Genomic DNA, 26,569 nt, shown 5'->3' on the forward strand with positions numbered 1-26,569 from the left:
AATCCATTCCCATTTGTATCCATGGTTTTAAAGACAAGAAAAAAAAATCACAATAATAACTAAACAAAACCAATAAATCCACAGTAAACATCACATAGTCATTAGGCCATCCTTCCTCACAAGGTCCTTCAGACCAACCTCTCACTGGAAGAATTATCACACAGACTGTAGGTAAAGAATTGTGGATGATGAAACCACATAACAAAATATAAAGAGCTTGTTTAAAATTAATGCATGAAATCTCATGTCTAAGTCACAATACAGTCAGAAGAGTATTCTCCTCTGTTTATCTATTTCTCACAGCGCTGAGGAAATCTTCATTAAGACGTATTTCTATTGAGAGCAAGTCCAAAGCCTCAGGCATCCTTATTGAATATATTGCCTCAGAACACCAAATTTTACTTCATCTATTGTAGAACAAGTGCAAACAAATTTTCTTCCCGAAGCCATAGTAGCAACAGTGGTGCAACATTAGAGATGCCACCTCATGGTGCCAGAGACCTGGGTTCGATCCAGATTACGGGTGCCTTCTGCGGGAGTTTGTACGTTCTCCCTGTGAGCACACGGGTTTTCTCTGGGTGCTCTGGCTTCTTCCCACATTATAGACATGCAGGTTTGTCAGTTAATTGGCTTCTGTCAACGTTGCCCCAAGTGTGTACGAAGCGAAACTGGGAAAACACAGAACTAGTGCACGGGTGATCAATGGTCAGAGTGGACCTGGTGGACCAAAGGGCCTATTCCCACCATGTATCTCTAAACTAAACTGTAAATGTAGTTTAATGAAACCACTGACATTTAAATACTAAAAATAACAATAAGATCAATGATATGAGCACACGAAGATCTAGGTAACGGCTAGATAAATCACCACTCAGAATTGATGATAAATTATAGTTACTTCATTATCACATTTTGTTCACTCAGAAGCTGCTGGCTTTGCTGCAAAGCCAACATCTATTGTATTACGCATCCTTAATACTGCTTGAGAAGTTGATAAACGCTTGTATTTCCCTGTGGTGAAGGTGCTCTCACCATGTTGTTTAGTATGGTGCTCTCAGATTTAGTTTCAACAATAATGGAATGGCGGGTTATTGTGAAGTCAGGTTAGTGTGCAACTCTAGGCAACACAGATGTCAGAGGTTATGGGGAGAAGGCAGGAGAATGGGGTTTGGAGGGAGAGATAGATCAGCCAAGATTGAATGGCGGCATAAACACGATGGGCCTAATTCTACTCCTATTCCTTATGATCTTATGAACTCGGGAAACTTGGAGTCAGTGGTGCTCTCATCCTTCTAACGCCAGAGGTCGTGGCTTTAGAAGATGCTTTTGAAGAAGCCACAGTAGGTTACAGCAGAGCATTTTGCAAAAGTAACCGTGATGCACCAGTGGTGGAGGAGATGACGTCTCAGTGAACTATTTTACCCTGTATTCAGCCAAATTTGCTGCACTATACTGCAGCCAGATGGTACATAACATTCTCAGAACATAGTGATCTCAGGCCAAAACGATCTTCAGATCATGACACGTTTAAATAAACCATTATTGGAATGTAATTTCCTTTCACACTATTTTCATGTCCTTTAGTATCCTATTTGCATTGTTTTACTGAGGTTATTAACCCTTTCAGAACGATACAGACTGAACTAATGCCAGCTAGAAGTAGCAGAGAGGTGATTGAATGCAATTATCAAAAGTAATTATGCAAATAAGCAGTTTGATTTCACCTACTGTTTAAATGAAAAAAGATTGGTTCCAGAGATTCATATACGAATGAGTATGCAGTAAATTATTATAAGCGAGTTTCATTGAATTACAAAAGTATTCTGGAATCTGATTACCAGCATTGCTGATGTGCCATCCTGGAGGGGACTGACAGGGATTCTGTGGAGCAGGACTATGCTGCCTTCTTTTAATCCCATCATTTTATTCCCACAAGTATCAACTGCTGTCTCTGTTGCCTGGGAGCCTGTCAGGCTGGACCAGTGTCCCTCATGTGATGTACCCTGAAACAGGGATTGCAGATCTAGCCATGCTTGAGGTTTTCCTCTCTCAGTAGTCTCCTCCATTGAGACCTAGCAGCTGCTCACCAGCCTTTCTTGGAGTCATAGTCATAGACAGATACAATGTGGAAACAGCCCTTTGGCCCAACTTGCCCACACCGGCCAACATGTCCCACCTGCCTGCGCATGTATATCCCTCCAAACTTGTCCTATCTATGTACCTTTCTAATTGTTTTTTAAACGTTGGGATAGTCCCAGCCTCAACTACCAAAGTAGCACAGTATATACAAATAGGACAATAGGTGCAGGAGTAGGCCATTCGGCCCTTCAAGCCAGCACCACCATTCACTGTGATCATGGCTGATCAACCACAATCAGTACACCATTCCTGCCTTCTCCCCATATCCCCTGACTCCGCTATCTTTAAGAGCTCTATGTAACTCTCTCTTGAGAGCATCCAGAGAATTGTCCTCCACTGCCTTCTGAGGCAGAGAATTCCACAGATTCACAACTCTCTCGGTGAAAAAGGCTTTTCCTCATCTCTGTTCTAAATGGCCTTCCCCTTATTCTTAACAATAGCATGTGGATAGACGCAAAAATCTGGAGGAACTTAGCGGGACAGGCAGCATCTCTGGAGAGAAGGAATGGGTGATGTTTCGGGTCGAGACCCAGAAGAAGGGCCTCGACCCGAATTGTCGAAAAAAGGTCTCGACCCGAAACATCACCCATTCCTTCTCTCCAGAAATGCTGCCTGCCCAGCTGAGTTACTCCAGCTTTTTGTGTCTATCTTCGGTTTAAACCAGCATTTGCAATCCTTTCCTGCACATTAGTTTAGTTTTCTGACACAATAGCACGTGGATGTGTACACATGTGAGATTGGTTGATGCTTGTGTGGTGTTCAATACGATGTAACAGAGAGAAGCCAAGGTGCAGGGAGTCAGTGAATGGCGCTTGCATTGCATTGTGTTGGTTGGTGGTATGATCGGAGGGATTGGCTAGAGGCAGGTGCAGACACAGAGACTTGTACAGCCAGCCAGTCACGTCGCCTAATTGAGAGAAATGGAGACAAGTGGAGACAGATGGAGATAGACACAGGCAACCAGACAGATGAGCAAAGTAGACATAGCCCGACTTATTAAATGTTGCTAGCATTATCTGTTTTTGTATGAGGGACAGACATAGTCTGATTAACAAGAAAATAGAGAATTATATGATGCCTTCCATATTGTCAGGAATTCTCAACATCCTCCGCAGCCAAGGACACACTTTTGTAGTTTAATCAATACTGTGAGCTGGGGCATTGTTCCAAGGTATTGTTTCACTCCTGACATTAGAGCAGAAATGAGTAGTGTGTGGCCAAGGCAGATGCAATCAAATCATATCTGGCGGCAGATGGCTAAACCAACAATGTAGCAGTTATTGCCACATTGCATTCCTTGCACTTGAGAGAATAAGCTGAGGATAATTCCTGGGAGACAACCAGGATGACAGATATGAGATTTTGGTGGGACAGAGGAATGTATGGGAGGCAGGAACAGAGGAACAGAGGTTGAGGTAGAGGCAGTGGTCGAAGACAGCCTCAGATGTGAATGGTGATTAGAAAGCAAAATGATAGAAAACAGGGAAATCGAATTTCCAGTTTGGATGTGTAGTGTCTTAGTTTCTTGGTGTTGCTGAGAGCATAGAAATAGAGACACCATATTGATCGCAGTAACTAAAGAGCAGTGGCAGGAAGAACAATGTATCAAGAGTTAGACCTGCAACAATGTTCCTAAAGGTACTTGCACATCGATATGCTATAAGATGCAAAATAGAATAGAAACATAGAAAATAGGTGCAGGAGTAGGCCATTCGGCCCTTTGAGCCAGCACCACCATTCAATATGATCATGGCTGATCATCCAAAATCAGTACCCCGTTCCTGCTATTTCCCTATATTCCTTGATTCCTTTAACCCTAAGAGCTAAATCTGACTCTCTCTTCAAAACATGCAGTGAATTGGTCTCCATTGCCTTCTGTGGCAGAGAATTCCACAGATTCACAACTCTGGGTGATAAAGGTTTTCCTCATCTCAGTCCTAAATGGCCTACCCATTATTCTTAAACTGTGACCCCTGGTTCTGGACTCCCCACAATATGAGGAACATTTTTCCTGTATTTATCTTGTCGAATCCCTTAAGAATTTTATGTTTCTCATCCTAAATTCCAGTGAATACAAGCCCATTGGACGCATTCTTTCATCATATGTCATTTCCGCCACCCCGGGAATTAACCTGGTGAACTTACTCTAAACTCAATAGCAAGAATGTCCTTCCTCAAATTAGGAGACCAAAATTGCACACAATACTCCAGGTGTGGTCTCATAAGGGCCCTGTACAGCTGCAGTAGGACCTCCTTGCTCCAATACTCAAATCCTCTTGCTATGAAGACCAACATGCCATTTGCTTTCTTCACTGCCTGTTGTACCTGCATGCTTACTTTCAGTGACTGATGTACAAAGGCACCCAGGTCTCGTTGCACCTCCCCTTTTCCTAATATGACACCATTAAGATAATATTCTACCTTCTTGTTCTTTTCACCAAAGTGAATAACCTTACATTTATTGACATTATACTGCATCTGACATGCATCTGCCCACTCACCCAACCTGCCTCATAGCATTCTCCTCGCAACTCACACTGCGACCCAGCTTTGTATTATCCACAAACTTGGAGATGTTACATTTAATTCTGTTGTCTAAATCGTTAATATATATTGTAAATAACTGGAGTCCCAGCACCGAGCCTTGTGACACCCCACTACTCACTGCCTGCCATTCTGAAAAGGACTCATTAATTCCTACTCTTTGTTTCCTGTCTGCCAATATATTCTCTGTCCATGTCAATACTCTACCCCCAAGACCATGTGCTCTAATTTTTCACACTAATCTCTTGTGTGGGAACTTGTCAAAGGTGTTTTGAAAGTCCAGATACATCACATCCACTGTCTCTCCCTTATCCATTTTACTTGTTGCATCCTCAAATAATTCCAGAAAATTAGTCAAGCATGATTTTCCCTTCATAAATCCATGCTGACCTTGACCGATCATGTTACTGCTTTCCAAATGCACTGCTATAACATCTATAACATCTTTAATAATCAAATAGAGTTAAAGCGGTTATGAATGAAAGGCACAAAAAGCTGAAGTAACTCAGCGGGACAAGCAGCATCTCTGGAGAGAAGGAATGGGTGACGTTTTGGGTCGAGACCCTTCTTCAGATCCGAAACATCCACCCATTCCTTCTCTCCAGAGATGCTGCCTGACCCGCTGAGTTACTCCTGCATTTTGTGTCTATCTTCGGTGTATCATTTAGTTAGTAGCATCCGTCCATCTGTGAGCGATGATGGTGGGGTTTTGACATTTTTCTGCTTGGAGAAGAGAATGTTTCATCTGTGGTTGCATTCCCTGCTGTGTCTGACTAGGCCTTTCCTTGACAGACAGACCCCTCTCCCATACCCCCCACAGCTCCCACAGGTGAAGTTGTCTCTGGCCATTGGATTGGAGAGCGCGTTGCTGTTTTAATGTTACCTACAATGTAATACAAATAATAAATCTAGAATGATAGAAGAGTTACAGTATAGAAAGCCACTTATCACATAACACAACTGCTTTCTATGAAGAAATCTAATCAGTCCTTCACTATTTCCTAATAACTCTGCAAATGATTCTTCCTGTCTTTTCAATTCCAAGTTTCAATTCCTGATTGATTCTGTTTCCACCTTGCCTAACAGCAACCAGGACTAGATCATAAGCTATTTTTACATTTAAAATGTCTCATATCCCGTCCCAATTGTCTCTCAAGTCCCAAAATATTTTGCCCATCACTTTAAGTGAGCTCATAAGGTCATAAGTGATAGGTGTAGAAATAGGCCATTCAGCCCATCATGTCTATTTCACCATTCAATCATGGCTGATCTATATCTCTCTCCTAATTCCATTCTCCTGCCTTCTCCCAATAACCTCTGACACCTGTACTTTGAATCTGTATCTGTTAAATCTAATGGAATAGTGTCCCACTCCTCCTCCTATCTAAACTTGTCAAGATCTTGTCTATCTTATCAGTCCTCTCTACATTTTTGCATTAGCTGAGATTGTGCTAGGAGCTCTTTGGTTCAACTGAAAGGCTGCGGATTAGGGTAAAAAAAACAACCATGATTCCAGCTCTTGTGAACCCTGTTGGGAAATGATTTACCCATGTCTTTATTAGTAAAGCAATCTGCAAATAGATGTTCAATTAATTACTGGACCCTGGGCAAAATAGATGAGAAACACCATTGATGACCCTGTTTGGTTCATTGTCTTCAGGTGAGGGCTGGAGGCACCAGAAAAAGATCAAGAGCTCTTAGCACAGGGAAAGATGCTAGCAGTGGAAGGTACAATTCAGGTATTTACACCAGCCCAGCGAGATAACTTTTATGTTCATGAAAACCACTCAATCAGTTTCACCAAATAGACATTAATGTAAAACAAAAGGACATTCAACCGGTTTCAGCTGATGCCAACTGACCCCTCTTCTGATATCTTCACCAATATGCTGGAAGTCAAATTTCCACATTAAATTAGACTGGACACACTGCCTGGCATATTGGACGCACAATATTTTTTGTTATGATTGTGTCATAAGAAAAGCATCATCGAATCACTAGATCATTGAACAGGAAAACATTAACTCCTTTGTAGCAATTATGATGTTGCCAATAGGTTTGGTTGATGTGAACATTTGGAATATTGTACAGATTCAGCTATTATGTATTGCCTTCTTTCAGCTGGTTCCCATCAGGTTTTGCTGAATTTTACTGACACTACTGTCAGCCGAGTATTCCTTGACAATGCATCTTCTTTGTATGTTGTCAAGTTAATTTATTTGGACTGCCGTTCACAGAGTGCCATCTGGGCTAGTGCATGCTAAATGAGCTCTAATCAGTGTGCCGTATGCTAATTGCTTCATTTACAATGCCGCCTGGTAAATGTTTCTTTGTTTAAATCCCAAAGCTCTATTAACTTTACTGCTAATACCACCAATATTAATTCTTTATGCCAACCACTGTTATGCTTTGCACCCAATTCATCCCGCTGCCTCCTTCTTCTTCAGCAGTCCCTTGGGTTTACCATGACTTGCTTCCTCTCCAGTTCCCGTGGCTTCTGAGGTGGGTAAGTTGGAAGGAAGATAGACCGCCTCCATTATTTAGCTTCCCGATGCCATCCTTGTCTTGCAACAGGGATTTCTGCAAGTATGAAGGGATGTTCCACTTTTTTCAAGCAGTCTTTGAGGACATCCATAAATTCTTTCCCTTTACACCTGACAGTCTCTTGCTGTGACAAACATCAGAATGGAGTGTCTGTTTCCCAAATCTAATGTTGGGCATGAGAACAAAGCGGCCCGTCCATCAGAGATGATTAGGTATAATTATGGGCTCGATGCTGGGAATGTAGGCCTGGGAGTTGATGCTGACATCAGTAATTCAATGCACTGACACTAGGTGTAGTGCAGATGCTGGTTTACATCGACGTTAGACCAAAAATGCTGGAGTAACTCGGCGGGACAGGCAGCATCTCTGGATAGAAGGAATGGGTGACTTTTCGGGTCGAGACCCTTCTTCAGGCTAAGTATGAAGAAAGGTCTCGATCCAAAACGTCACCCGTTCCTTCTATCCAGAGATGTGACTGACTCTAGGGCTAACCCTAACTGCCAATATAATGCATTCAGCTAACAGTTTTTGGTGATCCATATCTGAGTAGTGTGCATTACCATATTTAGAGGAATGACTGCTACCTGGTCAAACACATGCTTTGTGTCAGGTTTGAAGTTACGATCCTCTAACACTATTTTGCTCAGATAATCAAAGGCTGCACCATTGAAGGCAATGAAGGCAATGCTTGTTGTTTTTAAAAAGATGCACAGCGCTGGAGTAACTCAGTGGATCAGGCTGCATCACTGGAGGACTTGGGTAGGTGATGTTTGTCTGATTGTTGGGGGGGGGGGGGGATAAAGCTGAAAGAGAGGAGAAGACGGGCCAAAGCCTGGTAGGTAACAGGTGGATACTGGTGATAGGGGGTTTTGATAGGCAAATGGATGGGTAAATGCAGGAAATGAAAAGACAAAAGATGTGACAAATGGAATGAAGATTTGTGAATTGTGAAGCTAGAGGAAGCAATGTAGGTGGAAGGGGAGGGGGAGGGGAGAAACAAGTGTGAGTCCAGTTGGGGCACAGGAGAGTGAGAGAGGGAAAGGAAGGTAGGAGTAAGGGAAGAAGGGGGGGGGGAGGGGAGATGTTGTTAGAGGTTACCTAAAATTAGAGATTACAGATGTTTATATCAAGTGCTGTTCTCCAGTTTGTGTGTGGTCTTCGTCTGGCAATGACGGCGGCCCAGGACAGAAAGGTCAGTATGGGAATGGGAAGAGGAGTTAAAATGGTTAGCCACTGGAAGATCCAGTGGGCCTAGGTGAACTGAGCGCAAATGTTCGGCGAAACAGTCACGGGTCTACACATGGTCTCGCCAATGTACAGGAGGCCACATCGGGAACACTGAATGCTGTAGGTTAGGTTAGACAAGGTGCATGTGAACCTCTGTCTCACCTGGAAGGATTGCCGGGGTACCTGGATGGAGGTGAGGGAGGAGGGATAGGGACAGGCAATACAGGGCAAATACCCGGGGAGGGAGTCATTTGGGCGGGAAAAGGATGAGTGAACCAAGGAGTCTGCAGAAGGCGGACAAGGGTGGATATGGGAAAATGTGACAAGTGGTGGGATCATGTTGGAGGAATAAAGAGGAAGAAGCTTGGACTTTATTGCCTTCCATCGCAGTGAGGAATGAGGGAAATCTGCTGTGGTGGATGTTTATGTTAACTTTTATGTAACCATATAATATAACCATATAACAATTACAGCACGGAAACAGGCCATCTCGACCCTTCTAGTCCGTGCCGAACACATAATCTCCCCTAGTCCCATATACCTGCGCTCAAACCATAACCCTCCATTCCTTTCCCATCCATATAACTATCCAATTTATTTTTAAATGATAAAAACTAACCTGCCTCCACCACCTTCACTGGAAGCTCATTCCACACAGCTACCACTCTCTGAGTAAAGAAGTTCCCCCTCATGTTACCCCTAAACTTCAGTCCCTTAATTCTCAAGTCATGTCCCCTTGTTTGAATCTTCCCTACTCTCAGTGGGAAAAGCTTTTCCACGTCAACTCTGTCTATCCCTCTCATCATTTAAAAAACCTCTATCAAGTCCCCCCTTAACCTTCTGCGCTCCAAAGAATAAAGCCCTAACTTGTTCAACCTTTCTCTGTAACTTAGTTGCTGAAACCCAGGCAACATTCTAGTAAATCTCCTCTGTACTCTCTCTATTTTGTTGACATCCTTCCTATAATTAGGCGACCAAAATTGTACCCCATACTCCAGAATTGGCCTCACCAATGCCTTGTACAATTTTAACATTACATCCCAACTTCTATACTCAATGCTCTGATTTATAAAGGCCAGCACACCAAAAGCTTTCTTTACCACCCTATCTACATGAGATTCCACTTTCAGGGAACTGTGCACAGTTATTCCCAGATCCCTCTGTTCACCTACATTCTTCAATTCCCTACCATTTACCATGTACGTCCTATTTTGATTTGTCCTGCCAAGATGTAGCACCTCACACTTATCAGCATTAAACTCCATCTGCCATATTTCAGCCCACTCTTCCAACTGGTGGTCTTAACTGGTGCACATGATAATAAAAGACCTTTGAAAACTTTGAGGTGACAGAAATGTCACAGAGGATGATGTAGTTGTGTGTCTTGTTGCTGTTTTTGGTATGGGTGTATGGTAATTTGCATATCACTGAGTCTTAACTGGTGCACATGATAATAAAAGACCTTTGAAAACTTTGAGGTGACAGAAATGTCACAGAGGATGATGTGTTAGATGCGGAGGCTGGTGGGGTATAAGGGGAAGTCTTTCCGTGTTCTGTCTGCGAGAAAGGGGGGTGTGAGCAGAAACACAGGACACAGAGGTGATGCGGATGAGGGATCCATCTGTTAGTGCAGGGGGAGGAGAACCATGGTTACTAAAGAAAGAGGACACCTCAGATGTCTTGGAAAGGGGAGCCTCATTTTGGGTGCAGATGCGGCGGTGACAGAGAAATTGAGAGTAGGGGATGGTGTTTACAAGAGGCAATGTAGGAGGGAGTGTAGTCCCGATAACTGATGTACTTATCTATTCTGCATGATCTATGGGGAGATATTGAACAATTTCTTTTCTTCGGTATTCACCAAGGAGAAGGATATTGAATTATGTGAGGTAAGGGAAACAAGTAGAGTAGCTATGGAAACTATGAGATTCAAAGAAGAGGAAGTACTGACACTTTTGAGAAATATAAAAGTGGATAAGTCTCCAGGTCCGGACAGGATATTCCCTAGGACATTGAGGGAAGTTAGTGTAGAAATAGCAGGGGCTATCACAGAAATATTTCAAATGTCATTAGAAACGGGAATAGTTTCGGAGGATTGGCGTACTGCGCATGTTGTTCCATTGTTTAAAAAGGTGTCTAAGAGTAAACCTAGCAATTATAGACCTGTTAGTTTGACGTCAGTGGTGGGCAAATTAATGGAAAGGATACTTAGAGATAATATATATAAGCATCTGGATAAACAGGGTCTGATTAGGAACAGTCAACATGGATTTGTGCTTGGAAGGTCATGTTTGACTAATCTTCTTGAATTTTTTGAAGAGGTTACTCGGGAAATTGATGAGGGTAAAGCAGTGGATGTTGTATATATGGACTTCAGTAAGGCCTTTGACAAGGTTCCTCATGGAAGGTTGGTTAAGAAGGTTCAATGGTTGGGTATTAATGGTGGAGTAGCAAGATGGATTCAACAGTGGCTGAATGGGAGATGCCAGAGAGTAATGGTGGATGGTTGTTTGTCAGGTTGGAGGCCAGTGACTAGTGGGGTGCCACAGGGATCTGTGTTGGGTCCACTGTTGTTTGTCATGTACATCAATGATCTGGATGATGGTGTGGTAAATTGGATTAGTAAGTATGCAGATTATACTAAGATAGGTGGGGTTGTGGATAATGAAGTAGATTTTCAAAGTCTACAGAGAGATTTATGCCAGTTGGAAGAGTGGACTGAAAGATGGCAGATGGAGTTTAATGCTGATAAGTGTGAGGTGCTACATCTTGGCAGGACAAATCAAAATAGGACGTACATGGTAAATGGTAGGGAATTGAAGAATGCAGGTGAACAGAGGGATCTGGGAATAACTGTGCACAGTTCCCTGAAAGTGGAATCTCATGTAGATAGGGTGGTAAAGAAAGCTTTTGGTGTGCTGGCCTTTATAAATCAGAGCATTGAGTATAGAAGTTGGGATGTAATGTTAAAATTGTACAAGGCATTGGTGAGGCCAATTCTGGAGTATGGGGTACAATTTTGGTCGCCTAATTATAGGAAGGATGTCAACAAAATAGAGAGAGTACAGAGGAGATTTACTAGAATGTTGCCTGGGTTTCAGCAATTAAGTTACAGAGAAAGGTTGAACAAGTTAGGGCTTTATTCTTTGGAGCGCAGAAGGTTAAGGGGGGACTTGATAAAGGTCTTTAAAATGATGAGAGGGATAGACAGAGTTGACGTGGATAAGCTTTTCCCACTGAGAGTAGGGAAGATTCAAACAAGGGGACATGACTTGAGAATTAAGGGACAGAAGTTTAGGGGTAACATGAGGGGGAACTTCTTTACTCAGAGAGTGGTGGCTGTGTGGACTGAGCTTCCAGGGAAGGTAGTGGAGGCAGGTTTGTTTTTATCATTTAAAAATAAATTGGATAGTTATATGGACGGGAAAGGAATGGAGGGTTATGGTCTGAGCGCAGGTATATGGGACTAGGGGAGAATACGTGTTCGGCACGGACTAGAAGGGTCGAGATGGCCTGTTTCCGTGCTGTAATTGTTATATGGTTATATGGTTATGGGTTGACTCTCTCTCTTTATTGTTACCGTCTGAGAGTTCTTGCAACCCTAAATTTCTATGAATCATCCTTGAAAATTAAGGAAGCAAGAAACAAAATTAATGGAGTAACAATTTCAATTTCAATATTGCTGCATTTCTCATTTTGACAAATTGATGTTGCATGAGTTTCTTTTCAAGTAACTCTATTATAGAAGACCTTGTGCTCAAATATAGAAATATGTCATATAACTGCAGATTATTAATATGCTCAATTCCATTTTAGTAAAGTTTCCGGGTATCTTTAACTAAGTGCGGGTTCAGATTGAAGGTCCACTGTTTGAAGTTTGAAGTGAGATCTAAAAGAGATAAGAATGGCTCTGACATACATACCAATTTTGTGATTCCCTTTCTCAGTATGTTAGTGCAAGCTTACCTTGATTAAAAATCAAACAATCGTGAAGGTATGGGCAGTTTCAGATAATAATGATTTAACAAATTAGAACTAAAATAATTTGTGAAAATAATATTTCATTCGATCTTAAAGCATAGCAGGAAGCTAGAACTCTATTATAGAAGACCTTGTGCTCAAATTGTTCTTCTTTTACTTTGACACCATGTAATGTTTGAGACCAGGTTGAGGCCCTGTTGTGACTAGCACAAAGAAAACACGTCCCCCACCGAGTAAGATATGTTTAATCTGCAATGACTGCTATTTATCTTGAAGGTCACTTGACCTCACTCACAAGGTTAAGGTACATTTGCCAGCTTCTGCTTTTGGCCTCAAGGGGCACTGGCATTTCCATTATATATTAACTTACATATGTTACATATAGTACATTCCAAAGACATCACATCTCTCCCATCACTTTAAAGATATCACATCTCCCCCCTACTGTCCACTTTAACCTCAAACTATAGAAACAAAGGGCCTGTCTCGTTGCGTTTTGCTGCGACTGGGAGACTGGCTCCTACCTCTCGCTGCATCTCGGCGCATCGTGTCTTCTGGGAACTTGCCCTTCTGTGAGACTACTTCTGGCTTCTGGGCAACTGGCTCCTCTGTTCAGATTTCTCACCTCTGGGAGACTGGCTCCTCTGTCTAGGTTTCTCACACTCGTAAAGACCCTTCTGGGAGATTACTTCTGGCTTCTGGGAGACTGGCTCCTCTGTCCAGGTAGCCGACGCCCAACCCATTGGGCGTCCTGGCCTACAGGTGGTCCATCCACGGCTACACAGGGGTCTTTCACGTGCTACACAGGGGTACACAGGCGTATTCCTGGGCTACAGGTCTCTATCCTGGGCTACAGGGCTCTATCCTGGGCTACAGGGCTCTATCCTGGGCTACAGGGCTCTATCCTGGGCTACAGGGCTCTATCCTGGGCCACAGGGCTCTATCCTGGGCCACAGGGCTCTATCCTGGGCCACAGGGCTCTATCCTGGGCTACAGGGCTCTATCCTGGGCTACAGGGCTCTATCCTGGGCTACAGGGCTCTATCCTGGGCTACAGGGCTCTATCCTGGGCTACAGGGCTCTATCCTGGGCCACAGGGCTCTATCCTGGGCTACAGGGCTCTATCCTGGGCTACAGGGCTCTATCCTGGGCTACAGGGCTCTATCCTGGGCTACAGGACTCTATCCTGGGCTACAGGGCTCTATCCTGGGCCACAGGGCTCTATCCTGGGCCACAGGGCTCTATCCTGGGCCACAGGGCTCTATCCTGGGCTACAGGGCTCTATCCTGGGCTACAGGGCTCTATCCTGGGCTACAGGACTCTATCCTGGGCTACAGGGCTCTATCCTGGGCCAAAGGGCTCTATCCTGGGCTACAGGGCTCTATCCTGGGCCACAGGACTCTATCCTGGGCTACAGGGCTCTATCCTGGGCTACAGGGCTCTATCCTGGGCTACAGGGCTCTATCCTGGGCTACAGGGCTCTATCCTGGGCTACAGGGCTCTATCCTGGGCTACAGGGCTCTATCCTGGGCTACAGGGCTCTATCCTGGGCTACAGGGCTCTATCCTGGGCTACAGGGCTCTATCCTGGGCCACAGGGCTCTATCCTGGGCCACAGGACTCTATCCTGGGCTACAGGGCTCTATCCTGGGCTACAGGACTCTATCCTGGGCTACAGGGCTCTATCCTGGGCTACAGGGCTCTATCCTGGGCTACAGGGCTCTATCCTGGGCCACAGGGCTCTATCCTGGGCCACAGGACTCTATCCTGGGCTACAGGGCTCTATCCTGGGCTACAGGACTCTATCCTGGGCTACAGGACTCTATCCTGGGCTACAGGACTCTATCCTGGGCTACAGGGCTCTATCCTGGGCTACAGGGCTCTATCCTGGGCTACAGGGCTCTATCCTGGGCTACAGGGCTCTATCCTGGGCTACAGGGCTCTATCCTGGATCAGACGTCTCTATCCTGACCTTACTCTCCCTTCAAACAAAAAAAACCAAAGAGAGAGAACATAAAACAAACTGCGGCAATCACTTGTACAGACAAAACACTGATTACCCCAAGATAAGAAAACACAAATCTCCTGTACAGACAAAACACTGACTTCTCCAGGATAAGAAAACACAGTTCTGTAGCAGGTAGCATTTCAACAGCATTGTTATAATAGAAAATAGCTTTAGAAAAATCATTGTTTACAAATGTTTGAACTTTCACAGAAAGAACATGCATTTCATTCAACAGTGCTTTTATTGTGAAGGATTCCACCGCTCCGGCCTGTGGACTCTGGTACATCCTCGACCTCTCGAGCTGTCCCCACCAGTACCTTTGCTGCTGGCCTCTGGCTCAGCCGTTGCTGTTGCCTCCGCTGGCTCACTGCCCAGTCGACTCCCGCTGCCCCGCCTGTCGGGACTGTGTCCTGCTGCTCTGCTCATCGCTGGCTCTGCGGCTCACCTGGTTGCTGCCAGGCACTGCTGCTCTGCTCGTCGAGACCGCGACCCGCCTTCGGGGCTGGGTAAGCGCTGTGCCTCGTTTCTCTCGCGGGGCCTGGTCCGCGTCTGTCTCTTGCTGTCGGACCCTCTCTTCCGGGCTTTTTCCTCGACCGGTCCGCTTCTCTCGCGGCCGGGCTTTTTTTTTCACTCTGCCGGTCCGCTGCTCTCGTGACCGGCTTTCTCTCACGACCGGGCTGACTTTTCTCCCGGCCGGGCTGACTCAGTTTCGTCGGTGGCGGCTACTGGGCCTGGCCGAGTGCTACACGGCCCAGGAACTCACACGAAGTCGGTGGCGGCTGCACAGCCCTGGAAAATGTTTCAGGTAAGTTTCCAGCTGGTTAGGCCTCTAGCTTCCAGCTTCGCTCTTCAGTGACACTTATTTCCTCACTTGTTTTCCTCGCTTCTTCCTGTTCCGACCTTTCTTTTTCTTCTCTTGCATGGAGGCTTGAGGCTTGATTCCCTCTATATTATTAAATTTTTTTTTTTCTTCTTTTACTTTGACACCATGTAATGTTTGAGACCAGGTAAGGCCCTGTTGTGACTAGCACAAAGAAAACACGTCCGCCACCGAGTAAGATATGTTTAATCTGCAATGACTGCTATTTATCTTGAAGGTCACTTGACCTCAGTCACGAGGCACAGGTACATTTGCCAGCTTCTGCTTTTGGCCTCAAGGGGCACTGGCATTTCCATTATATATTACACAATATACATATTACATATATTACATTACAAAGACATCACACAAGGCATATTGCTCAGTTCTTCTCGGGCTCAATAAAAGTGAACGGGATAAATCTTTAAATGGTGTCTTAGATCAGCTCCTGCTCATGAAAGGCTTGAGGCACAGAATACGAAACACACGGCAACTGAGAAACTATTAACTTTCATTGATGCACATAATTAAAAATGTTCCATTTCCCCCCAAAAGAAAACATATGTTAAACATTGATAACAGAAACCATAAATAAATATTTTTTTTAGATCTGAAAATAATAATGCCTCATTTTTCATTTGACAATGAGAATATAAAAACAAAATAAGTAAATGCAAGGAAGCAAAACTACATGCAGTTAAAGATCAGTTACAGTTTTGAAATTATCTAGTACTTACTTTGCAGCACTTGAATTTAGTATGAGCATAGGACTTGGATGCTGGATTTTAATCTTTAACATGCAGCCCATAATCAAATAGTTCACATATTATAAATTCTACTTTCTTTATTTAGTTAAATGATCAATGCAGTAAAATACATTATCCCATCTAACACAAAACAGAAGATTTTACAAACCTGTTCGGTAGCCTGTGTTGTTCAGGTACACTGCAAATGTCCGTGGTTCATGCATTGCTTGCCATGAAGGTGAGGAGCAATTCTCATTGTTTGTGTAAGTATTGTGGTTGTGAACATATTTTCCTGTTAGCATTGAAGAGCGAGAAGGACAGCACATTGGAGTTGTCACAAAGGCGTTGGTGAAATGAGCACCCCCTTGCTCCATAAGCCGCCTGGTTTTATTCATCACCTGCAATGAACCTAAAAAAGTGCAGCAGTTTGTTAAAACAGCAAGATCCAAATGTTACACATCACTCACCAGTTAAATTGGTAGTGAAAAATAAATATTCAGAAGGAAAAAAAGGAAAGACCAGTGTTGTGACCTCATTATTTTCCACAGCACTTTACCACCAATCAACAATTTTGTGAGTAAAGCACAATCAGCTGGAGTAACTCAGTGCGTCCAGCAGTATCTCTGGACGACATGGATAGGCGACATTTCGAGTCGTGACCCTACTTCGGACTGATGGTATGAGTATTTCTGAGCTAGTTTATGTTGTTAAGTTTGAAATGTGACAGGGAATTAATGCAGACCAAACTCCCCAAATGAGCAGTTCGATAATCTGTTTTTAATGATGTTAAGAACAATGAAGTAATTGAGGTAACCAGCGAATATGTCAAAATCAATATGAACCAAAGGCATTGTATGAACATATTCCATGATATTTAATATGAAATACATCTTCAAAAAAACAATTTGACTCAATTTTGTCTCACCAGCGAGGAATTCCTGCCAATACGAACAATTTTGCTAGAAATAGGAACATAGGCGAATTTCACTGTTAGGTATGTGGTTCTGCGAATACAAAGTAATCCCTTTGAATTTAGATTCATTGTAAAACATGAGCCTCCAATCTGGCCCTGTTCGTTGTGTGTGGCATTTCTTTATGAATAAACAGTCACTCTGGGAATCTTTAACGTAATAAGAAAGAATGATGTGAAAAGTAAACTAAGTCTTTTCAGAATCACCCATGGTTCTGTGTAAATTTGAAAGACATTCAGACTTTAGCAGCAACTTCAGACTGTTTTGCCATCTGTATAGGCAGACAGTTCAAATGCAATTTATTCATTTTTCCCAGGCTACTCAAACCTTTTGCAGGCTTTTATTTTTGACTATAAGCCTGTTTACACTGAGAAGGGTCTACCAGCATGAAAGCTCTATTAACACTCTACAGAAAAATGCTTTCTTGTATAAATGCCTTTGGAATTGCTAATGCTGGTATAAACACATATAGGAAGTTTGTTTGCTTGGTGCAGGCTTTGAAAGATTGCAAATAATTATTTGCAGTAAGGCTGATTTGCATATTCCACAAACCAACCTGTTGCATACAATGGCTATTGATGAGGCATTTAACCTCCTGCAATGATATTTAACCAGGCTCTTGATGCATTGTATGAGTCGAGCATAAAGAACTTTAACTAATTGCAGTTATGATAAACAGTACAAATATGGCTGGGGTTCACCTGTGTGGGACTTCAGTGTGATCAGCTGTACATTATTTTAAATTGGATGAAATGGTTCTGAATTGAATCCATTTTGGAAACATAAATAACAGAGGGAGATGCAGCATATAAACAAGCCTTGCAAATCTGCACCAACTATCAATCAACCATTTACACTAATCTTATTTCTAATCTAATTTTTAGTTCTCCCCACAATCTCATTGAAATTTTCCAAAGAAATTCTATCACATGATTTGTGATTTGCTTTGGCCAATTAACCTCTTAACCCTTATGCTGTTGGGATGTGAGAGGAAACTAGAGGATCTAGAGGAAACCCATGAAGAATGTGCAACTCTACACAGGCAGCATCTGAGGTCAGGATTGAACCTGAGTTTCTGGCGCAATATTCTGAAGAATAAATATGTAATGACTCCATTTAAAATCAAAGCTCAGGTCATGCCTCCAAAAGTTATTCAAGGAATTACTTGAGGTGGCATATTGATAATGATATGGGAATGCAGGATATGTTATTACCCACTTGTATTTGAAGAAGCTTTTATATGAAGGTCTGAGGAGTTTAATGAATATTTTACATGTGAAAAAACAGCAATTTGGCTGGTTTTGATTGAAAACTGTACCACCAAGAGAAATAAGGTGATAATAAATTTATTTTCTGAAGGACAGTGAAAGGTATAACTCGCTAAGGGTACATTAAAGTCCTTCATATATATATGGAAAAAACTATTGCAGAAATCAAATTCAACTGTAAATGGTAGTACTCAAAAGAATTTCAGGGCAAGCAAATTGATGTGCTGAGAAGTGATATTTTAACATCAGTAAATACTACATAGTGCACATTAGGAGGGAAAATATCAAGTGAATACAAATGATGAATGAATATCCAATTACAAAGGTAGGAAAGGAAAACAATTTGGATATAACTCAACTAAACTGTCTGGTGAACATGAAGGTCATATCTACAAAACGAATCGCATTAGAATTCATCTAAAAGACATCTAATTATTCATTGAAACAAGATATCCAACCTTGAAGAACCAGTTGTTCTGGAGGTCCATCAAATTGAATCGTAAAAATATTCTGAGCGTGTCTACTGTTCAGAATACAGTACAGTATGGTAAAATGACGAAATAAATTATATTCCTCATTCACTTCTGCAGGCTAATGATGAAAGCATTGTGTAATGTTAGCACAATGTCATCAAAGTTCACTGATGCTCTGGAGAGAATAAAGAGTGCACAACCATTCTGAATATTTTCAGTGTTTTTACTTGCATGCTTTCCATCTGCTTACGGACACTCTCATAGTTAACTGCAAGCATTTGCATTGGCAAATGTTACATTGGCTTTTATTACAAAAAATAAAGGAACAAGATTGTGAAATTTTGCTATACTTGTATGAGTATAGCAAAATACCAGAGATATGGCTTCAAGAGGGAATAATTGGGAAGATGCTGAGAGGCTGCGTCCTCTGGTCAGGCTCAGAATTAGGTAGCATGGATGGTAGCATCTCTGGAGAAAAGGAGTCTGAAGAAGGGTTCCGACCTGAAACGTCACCGATTCCTTTTCTCCAAGATGCTGCCTGTCCCGCTGAGTTACTCTAACATTTTGTGTCTGAATAAACCAGTATCTGAATTTCCTTCCTGCACCTTAAGTAGCAAGGAATGGGTTCAGAATTTCCTCTATCAGCAAGATTCCAGACTGATGAAGAAGGAAGCATTAGAGACAAAAGGAAATGCAGACGTCTTAAGAAAATCATGTGCTAGATTAACTCGAAGATAGACACAAAATGCTGAAGTAACTCGGCAGGCAGGCAGCATTTGTGGTGGCAATTGGCAGGCCACGTTTTGGGTGGGGAACATTCTTCAATCTTATGAAGGGTCCTAACCCAAAATGCTGCCTGTCCATTCCCTCCAGAGGGGCTGCCTGACCCGTTGAGTTACACGAGCACTATGTTTTGCTCAGAAAGAAAGTCTTGTTCCAGGGAAAGCTAAGAATCAAGTGGAGTAACTATCAATGGGTTAATGATTGTAGTACATCATAAAAACCTTGGTAAACTTATGGAAAAATGCTCAAATGTTTGGCCAAGATAAAATGGGTAAATTGAAATCAAATTGTGGGAGGTAAGACAGTTATTAAAATAGCACATGGTTAGGTATATTCTAGGCCTATTCACATCATGGGTAAATGGCGGGAATCCAAAGACTGAGCTCTCCGGATGAAATAGAAAAAGAGGACATCTCAGTGGAGATCAAGAGAAAAGATCAAGCTGAATACAGGATAATGAGACATATTAGTAAATGGAAGAAGAAGGGCAAAGGTAGAATGTGACTTGATCAATAGCTAACATAAAAGAAGTCAAAATGTTATCCGTAGGGTTATAAATAATTATTAGAGAGCATGTAGACGAGCAGACAGGAATACGGACCTCTGCTTTACCAGAAATGATAAATATCATTTATGTCAGAATGTCCTTCATCTTCTATCTTTTCATCTCTGACCTTTGTCCAAATCATCTGCCCATCAAAAACACCCTCCTCATCTGTATTATCCTATTTCCTGCCAGGTTTGTTTCTGCCCCCTCTTCCAGCTTTCTTCTGCCTCCCAGGAGATATGTGGGGCAATTTTTTTTACACAGCGGGTGGTGAGCACTGCCAGGATTGGTGGGTGAGGCGGATATGACAGCCACACCTAAGAGACTTTTGGACAGGCATATGGAAATGCAGAAAATGGAGGAATATAGATTACGTGCAGGCAGTTAAGAGTTGGGCTTGGCATCATATTTGTCACAGACATTGTGGGCCAAAGGGCCTGTTCTTATGCTGTATTATTGTGATATTTGACGTTCTATCTTCATTGAACAGTGACCATCAGTTCACTTGATCCATCTACGTGAAAATAAAACAAAACTTTAATGTACTGTTACCACTGGTAAAGTACTGGCAACGAATGATTTCATTTTAAGCATGTTCTCATTCTTTTTCTTCCATAGCCAGACAAAAGGTCTTCCACAATTCTGTACAAGAGAATGGCCCATTGATTATTCATTCACATGTACAGGAACGTTTTAAATGACATGCAAATAGAATTCAAAATCCTAGGAGCAATAATGTTAATATCGCTTAAGTCATAGATTCAAGTGTCTCATAAAATAGTTGATTTTGCAGTTCTTCTATAATCTTAAAACTAGGCAATAAGTTCTGGGTCTATGCTCAGAGGAGATAAATATTTTACAACGTTACGGACTGCCTCTGAAACAGCATAGGTGTAATTTTACTGCGCTGAATAGTGTTAAATGTTCAGCTGTGTCTGTTTGCCCTTTTGAATTTCACTGATAAGCCCCTGCTGTTTAACTAGGAGTATACCATTACACAGTTTGTGTGGGTGCATTGAAGTGACTGCAGGTTACATTGCAAGTTAATGCAACAGAAATTAATTCCTTCAGATCGTTATTATTGTTCATTTAAATGGTATGAATGGTGGGGTGAGGAATATTGAATTATACTAATACACCACACTGGGATCATAATATGTGACTAGTCCATGTCCATTTGACCCAGCGCACTACACAAAATGTACACTGTGACCTCATTAATATGGTTTCAGCGCTCACTTAATACTATGCATGTGTGTAGCCTTAGCACACATCTATTGGTCCAATTACTCAGCAGCGAGGGCCAGCTGAAGTTAACTGGCACTGAATGAGGCCAAGACTGTGCCTCTTAAAGGAGAAATTGCTGGAGGTGTAAATTATTCCGCAGAATTTTGAAGTTTGCAACAAACATAACTGACCATAGCTGAGAGTGGAGTCACCGTGAGTATATAAGGCTCTGAAGACCATGAGTGAGGTGAAGAATAAAGGTTATATTTTATTAGGGCATTTAGAAAGCCCTCAAGATTGACACAAAGTGCTGGAGTAACTCAGCGGGTCAGACAGCATCTCAGTCTGAAGAAAGGTCTTGAACCAAAACATCACCTATTCCTTTTTTCCAGAGATACTGTCTGACCCGCTGAGTTACTCATGCTTTTTGTGTCTATCTTCGGTTTAAACCAGCATCTGCAGTTTCTTCCTACACATTTAGAAAGCCCTCAAGGCAGATAGTTAAGATGCAATGTGAGAAGGTCATTAATATTACATGGACACATGCTTACCCACACTCATGGACCATCAAGCTCAATGAAGACATTAGCAAATTTAATCTCCCAACAAATATATCACAACACTATTGCATTTCTCCTTAATAAGCACTCCAGCCTCCATCAACCACAACTTCATCATATCATTTATATTAATGACCATGCCATCAGATGTCTATAATCCAAATTTCACATCTGTACCTTCTACCTTACTGCCTGCTATTACAATGGCAGGCACATCATACAGTCATCTTGCAATACACTCATACCACATTTCCTCTCACATTGCAGAAGAGATAAGTAAAACTGGCACGAGAAGACCTGCAAATGCCATGTGGAGATCCAACTGTTCACCTGCTGGAGGGACAGGGTACTAGGTTTCATTGGAGCAGGTATTGAAAAATCGCCTACTATTGAAAATACCATCTGAAGAAGGGTCTCGACCCGAAACGTCACCCATACCTTCTCTCCAGAGAAACTGCCTGTCCCGCCGAGTTACTCCAGCATTTTGTGTCCATCTTCTTTATTGAAAAATCTCTTGTCAGCAGCAGTCGGACAAAGATGATTGAATAAAAAAGTAGTCTGGCGCTGCCCCTTATACTCCCTCCTCATTCTACAAACCTCTTGTTAGAAACGGCAAGCATTCACCAGCCTTCATGATATTGGTGGTGGTGGGACGGAGGAGAGGATCAGTGTGCTGGGTTTGCCTCAAATGTCCCCAGAGGCACTCTGGGAGTTCTGAGACCAGCTACTGGATGTCCCCCGACAGCTCATGGCGATGGAGTGGTGGTTGCGGGAGGCAAGGAGACCAGGCAATGAGGTATCCTTGCAGTGGGCCACTGGGAGGTCCAACACAGGTCGGACGAGTGCGTGGCTAAACGCGGCCTGCAGAAGTACAGCAACAGTGGTGGATGGGGCGCCACGGTGACGCAGTGGTAGTGTTGCTGCCTTACATTGCCAGAGACCTGGGTTCGATCGTGGCTATGGGTGCTGTCTGTACGTTCTCCCTGTGAATTTGCGGGTTTTCTCCAAGGTCTTCAGTTTCCTCCCACACTCCAAAGATGAACAGGTTAGTAGTCGGTTAATTGGCTTGGTAAAATTGGTATGTGCAGGAGAGTGTTAATGTGCAGGGATCGCTGGTCGGTGTGGACTCAGTGGGCCAAAGTTCCACGCTGTGTCTCTAAACTAAACTAAAATAATCTAGACAGCATCGCTAGCCCAGGCTGACCCCAACATTGCTAATCCAGTGCTGCCGCAGGGCTTTAATGCTAAGATAAAACTATATTGTTTTTAAACGTTGAAACTTGAACGGTCCAGATGGCACCAGAAACATCATGACTTTTGTACACTGCCTTGTGAACTACCTTAGTGTAATCTACTATTCTTACTTTGCAATTGCTGCACTCTAGTCTTATGTATGATTGTGGCATGTATAGTAAGATCTTTCACTGTATCTAGGTACATGTGGCAATGAAGTACCATTGAAGTATTCTGTGCATTTCTTTCTTTCATTAATTTCCTTCTTCTTGCCATTTCCTGGACTTTTTCCTCTCTTTTTCCAGATACTCCCATCTGGGCCAAACAGTAAAATAAAGAATCAACCCTTGCAACCATCAGCTTAGATCCTGGCAACTCCTGGACCGCAGAGAGTGGTGGGGATCTGTATATGTCAGTCACTCGGTGGGATGCAGCAAGTGGAAGAGCATACCAAGGGGAAAGTGTTTATACCCTGAAGGTCTGGATTCCACAAAGTATCCAGTTCAAAGGAACTTGCGTGATGACAGTGATGTGGTGATCCTTTGCCTCATGCATTGGCAGTACTACCCGAAGGAAGCTACTGGCGATATTTATTGACAATTTTGCTGTTTTCAAGAGGCCTCCAATGCTCCAACCACCCTTTTACTACCTAATGTAATTACAAAATATATTTGTGCGGATTTTTGTGTCCTCACAAAATTTATTTTCACATTAACTTCTTTGTGTGCTAAACTATTTAATTGCTATTGCTGTCTTTGTGTCTCTCCAGGTCATGCATGGAGTGACATATAATCCAATTTCCTTTCCTTTTGTTTGTTTTAGATCTTTTCTACCTTACCTATCTGTGCACAATCACTTCCCAAACGATGGTTGTTTCAAGTTTTTGAGGTCTCTCTACGTATTTCTTCTGCTGGACTCCTGATTCCAGCCCAGGCTTCATGAAACCGGTTTCTGCCAGATAGTTCCTTCCTGACGGTATTGGTACCAATGGAATCTATCCTCCCCACACTATTTCATCAGTTACGTGTGCACCCCCTCCACTTATTCCTAAGCAAAACACAAAGCTCTGGAGGAGCCCAGTGGGTCAGGCAGCATCAGTTAAGGGAATGTTCTACAACGTTTCGGGTGGAGAGCTTTCTCCCTCATTTATCCCTTTAATAATTTACAGACAACTCAGTATTTAAATCATTGAATCCCCTTTTTTAAAATTATTTTTAAGACTTCTCACTCATTATTTTCTATGTTGCTAGTACCACAGTGAATGAGAGACTGAATATTCCTCTCCGTCTCTGACATCTTTGTGAAATAGTGAAAGATTTCTCTAATCTTGACACCAAATAGTTAATATGTTATGTGCAACTTTCCAACATGCTTTCAGTTCCTTTAATCATTAAAATCCCAACAGCTACCAAGTTGCAGCTCTATTCCATTATCCCTAACACAACACAACTTTCAACCGCTTCCTTCTCCAAGGTGCCAATATCAACATTCTCTTTATCCTTCAGACAGCTTCAGAACCAGTTCAATCAACTAGGAGTATGTTCCGAGGAAGACCACCAGACTAATCTCCAAGCTATCATTGATTAGTTCATTTAACCATATGATGGAGACCCGGGATAGACTACGGGTACTGTCTGTATGGAGTTTGTGTGTTCTCCCCGTGACCGTGTGGATTTACTCCATGATCGTTGGTTTCCTCTCACACTCCAAAGACGTACAGGTTTGTGGGTGAATTGGCTTTGGTTTGTATACTTGGTATAAGTGTAAATTGTTAATGTGCGGGGATCGCTGTTCGGTGCGGACTCAGTGGGCCGAAGGGCCTGTTTCCACGCTATATCTCTAAAACTAAAACTAAACTATAACTGGATGGTCCTGCCACTCAGTATCCACAGAACAAAAGTCCTCTAGTAATCTGCCACCTCTGCAAAAGCTTTCCCTCCATTACGCCTCTCCAACCTCCCCCCCCCACCCGACCCCCACCTGCACAACATGGCCTTCCAACAATAAAGATTCAAACAAACAATAAAGATTCACGGAGAGACCCTGTAAAATGTGATCCACCATGGCAAGAATAAACACTGATGATGAAATACATTATGATTTTCGCTGCACCATCCCAACTTTTGGTTGATTGAGAAAAAAAGTATTTGAAGATGAAAACGCTAAACCTCACACAAAATCCGTGGGCTTACTCTCCTTTATACTTTGTGTCCTTAATTAATCTCCTGTAGGCACCTCAAGGCACTTAAAATATAGCACTGTCAAGTCACCTTTATTGTCATATACACAATACAGTGTTGTACGGGTACAATGAGCAATCTTGCTTACCACTAATATTATGTCTATGAAATCCTCCAAATTCATTGAAAGGATAAATGAGTAACATCAGTGTCCTCCCCTAGGCTATCCCACCCAGCACTGAGGTCCTGATTATATATTCTGTGTAGGAAGGAACTGCGGATGCTGGTTTAAACTGAAATAGACACAAAAACTGAAGTAACTCAGCGTGTCAGACAGCATCTCTGAAGAAAAGGAATAGGTGACCCAACTAGATCCGAAACATCATCTATTCCTTTTCTCCAGAGATGCTAAGTAACTCCAACTTTTTGTGTCTATCCTGATTATATTTTGTTGGATCCGTTGGGAAGACCACATCTTTCACCTGCCTGATGCCAGACTTCTGAAACAGGCCGTCCAATACAAGCTCTGTCATGAGATTAGATTATCACGTGAACAGAGGAACAGATTCAAGGAAGTGTTCAAAGTCTCTTTGGGAAATTACAAACTCCTCATTGATGCTTGGGAATCCCTGACCAATGCACAGATTCTAGTAGGAACATTCAGAATGGCCTTGAGAACTTTAAGTCCATGCATTAGGAACATATATACACCTTGCATAAAAGACACAAACTAACCATCTGCCTGCACAGTCAGTTATTTTATGCACCATCTATGGAAAAGGCTAAGGTTTCACATTGGCCTTACTAGCTACCTCAGAACCCACAAAATAGGAGTGGGAGCAAGACACTCTCTATCCCATTGGATTCCCCAAGAAGCCATTATATCTTTAGAATGAGATCAGTTTATCTAGTTCTGGATCACTAGCTCACTTTGGTCCCCAAGATAATGTACACAATTGGTCATGCACACCCGACTCTGACCCTACCACAAAGTAATCGCAAACATAGGACACAACCAATACATCTGAAGTAAGAAGGAACAAAGCCGGTAACTATGGAATCACCTCAATTCATATTGAAAAAGCCCAGACCAGCTCAAAATTACATCCACCTAGTAATACATTGCAGAATTGCCTTTGCTCTAATGCTTTTCCCTTGGTATACAATCGTAAGCATCCTGCAACATACATCAAACTATGTCTTCCAAGTTGATCAGGTAATTCTACATCATGCTCATTGCGTTGGTGCATGAAATGTTTAAATGTTGTACAGTTCACATATATG

General features: G+C 42.6%; 1 protein-coding gene across 10 annotated transcripts in view; it reads right to left on the bottom strand.

The window, feature by feature from the left end:
• The window catches only part of sulf1 (sulfatase 1), a 379,294-nt gene that overhangs the window by 101,633 nt on the left and 251,092 nt on the right, over positions 1-26,569 (bottom strand). For all 10 annotated transcript variants that reach the window (XM_033019348.1, XM_033019349.1, XM_033019347.1 and 7 more), the window contains one exon: positions 16,213-16,452. In XM_033019348.1, coding sequence (XP_032875239.1) covers positions 16,213-16,452 — 240 coding nt within the window. The remainder of the gene's footprint in view (positions 1-16,212; positions 16,453-26,569) is intronic.

Source organism: Amblyraja radiata, chromosome 4 (genome assembly GCF_010909765.2).
Source record: "Amblyraja radiata isolate CabotCenter1 chromosome 4, sAmbRad1.1.pri, whole genome shotgun sequence".
Lineage (NCBI taxonomy): Eukaryota > Metazoa > Chordata > Chondrichthyes > Rajiformes > Rajidae > Amblyraja > Amblyraja radiata.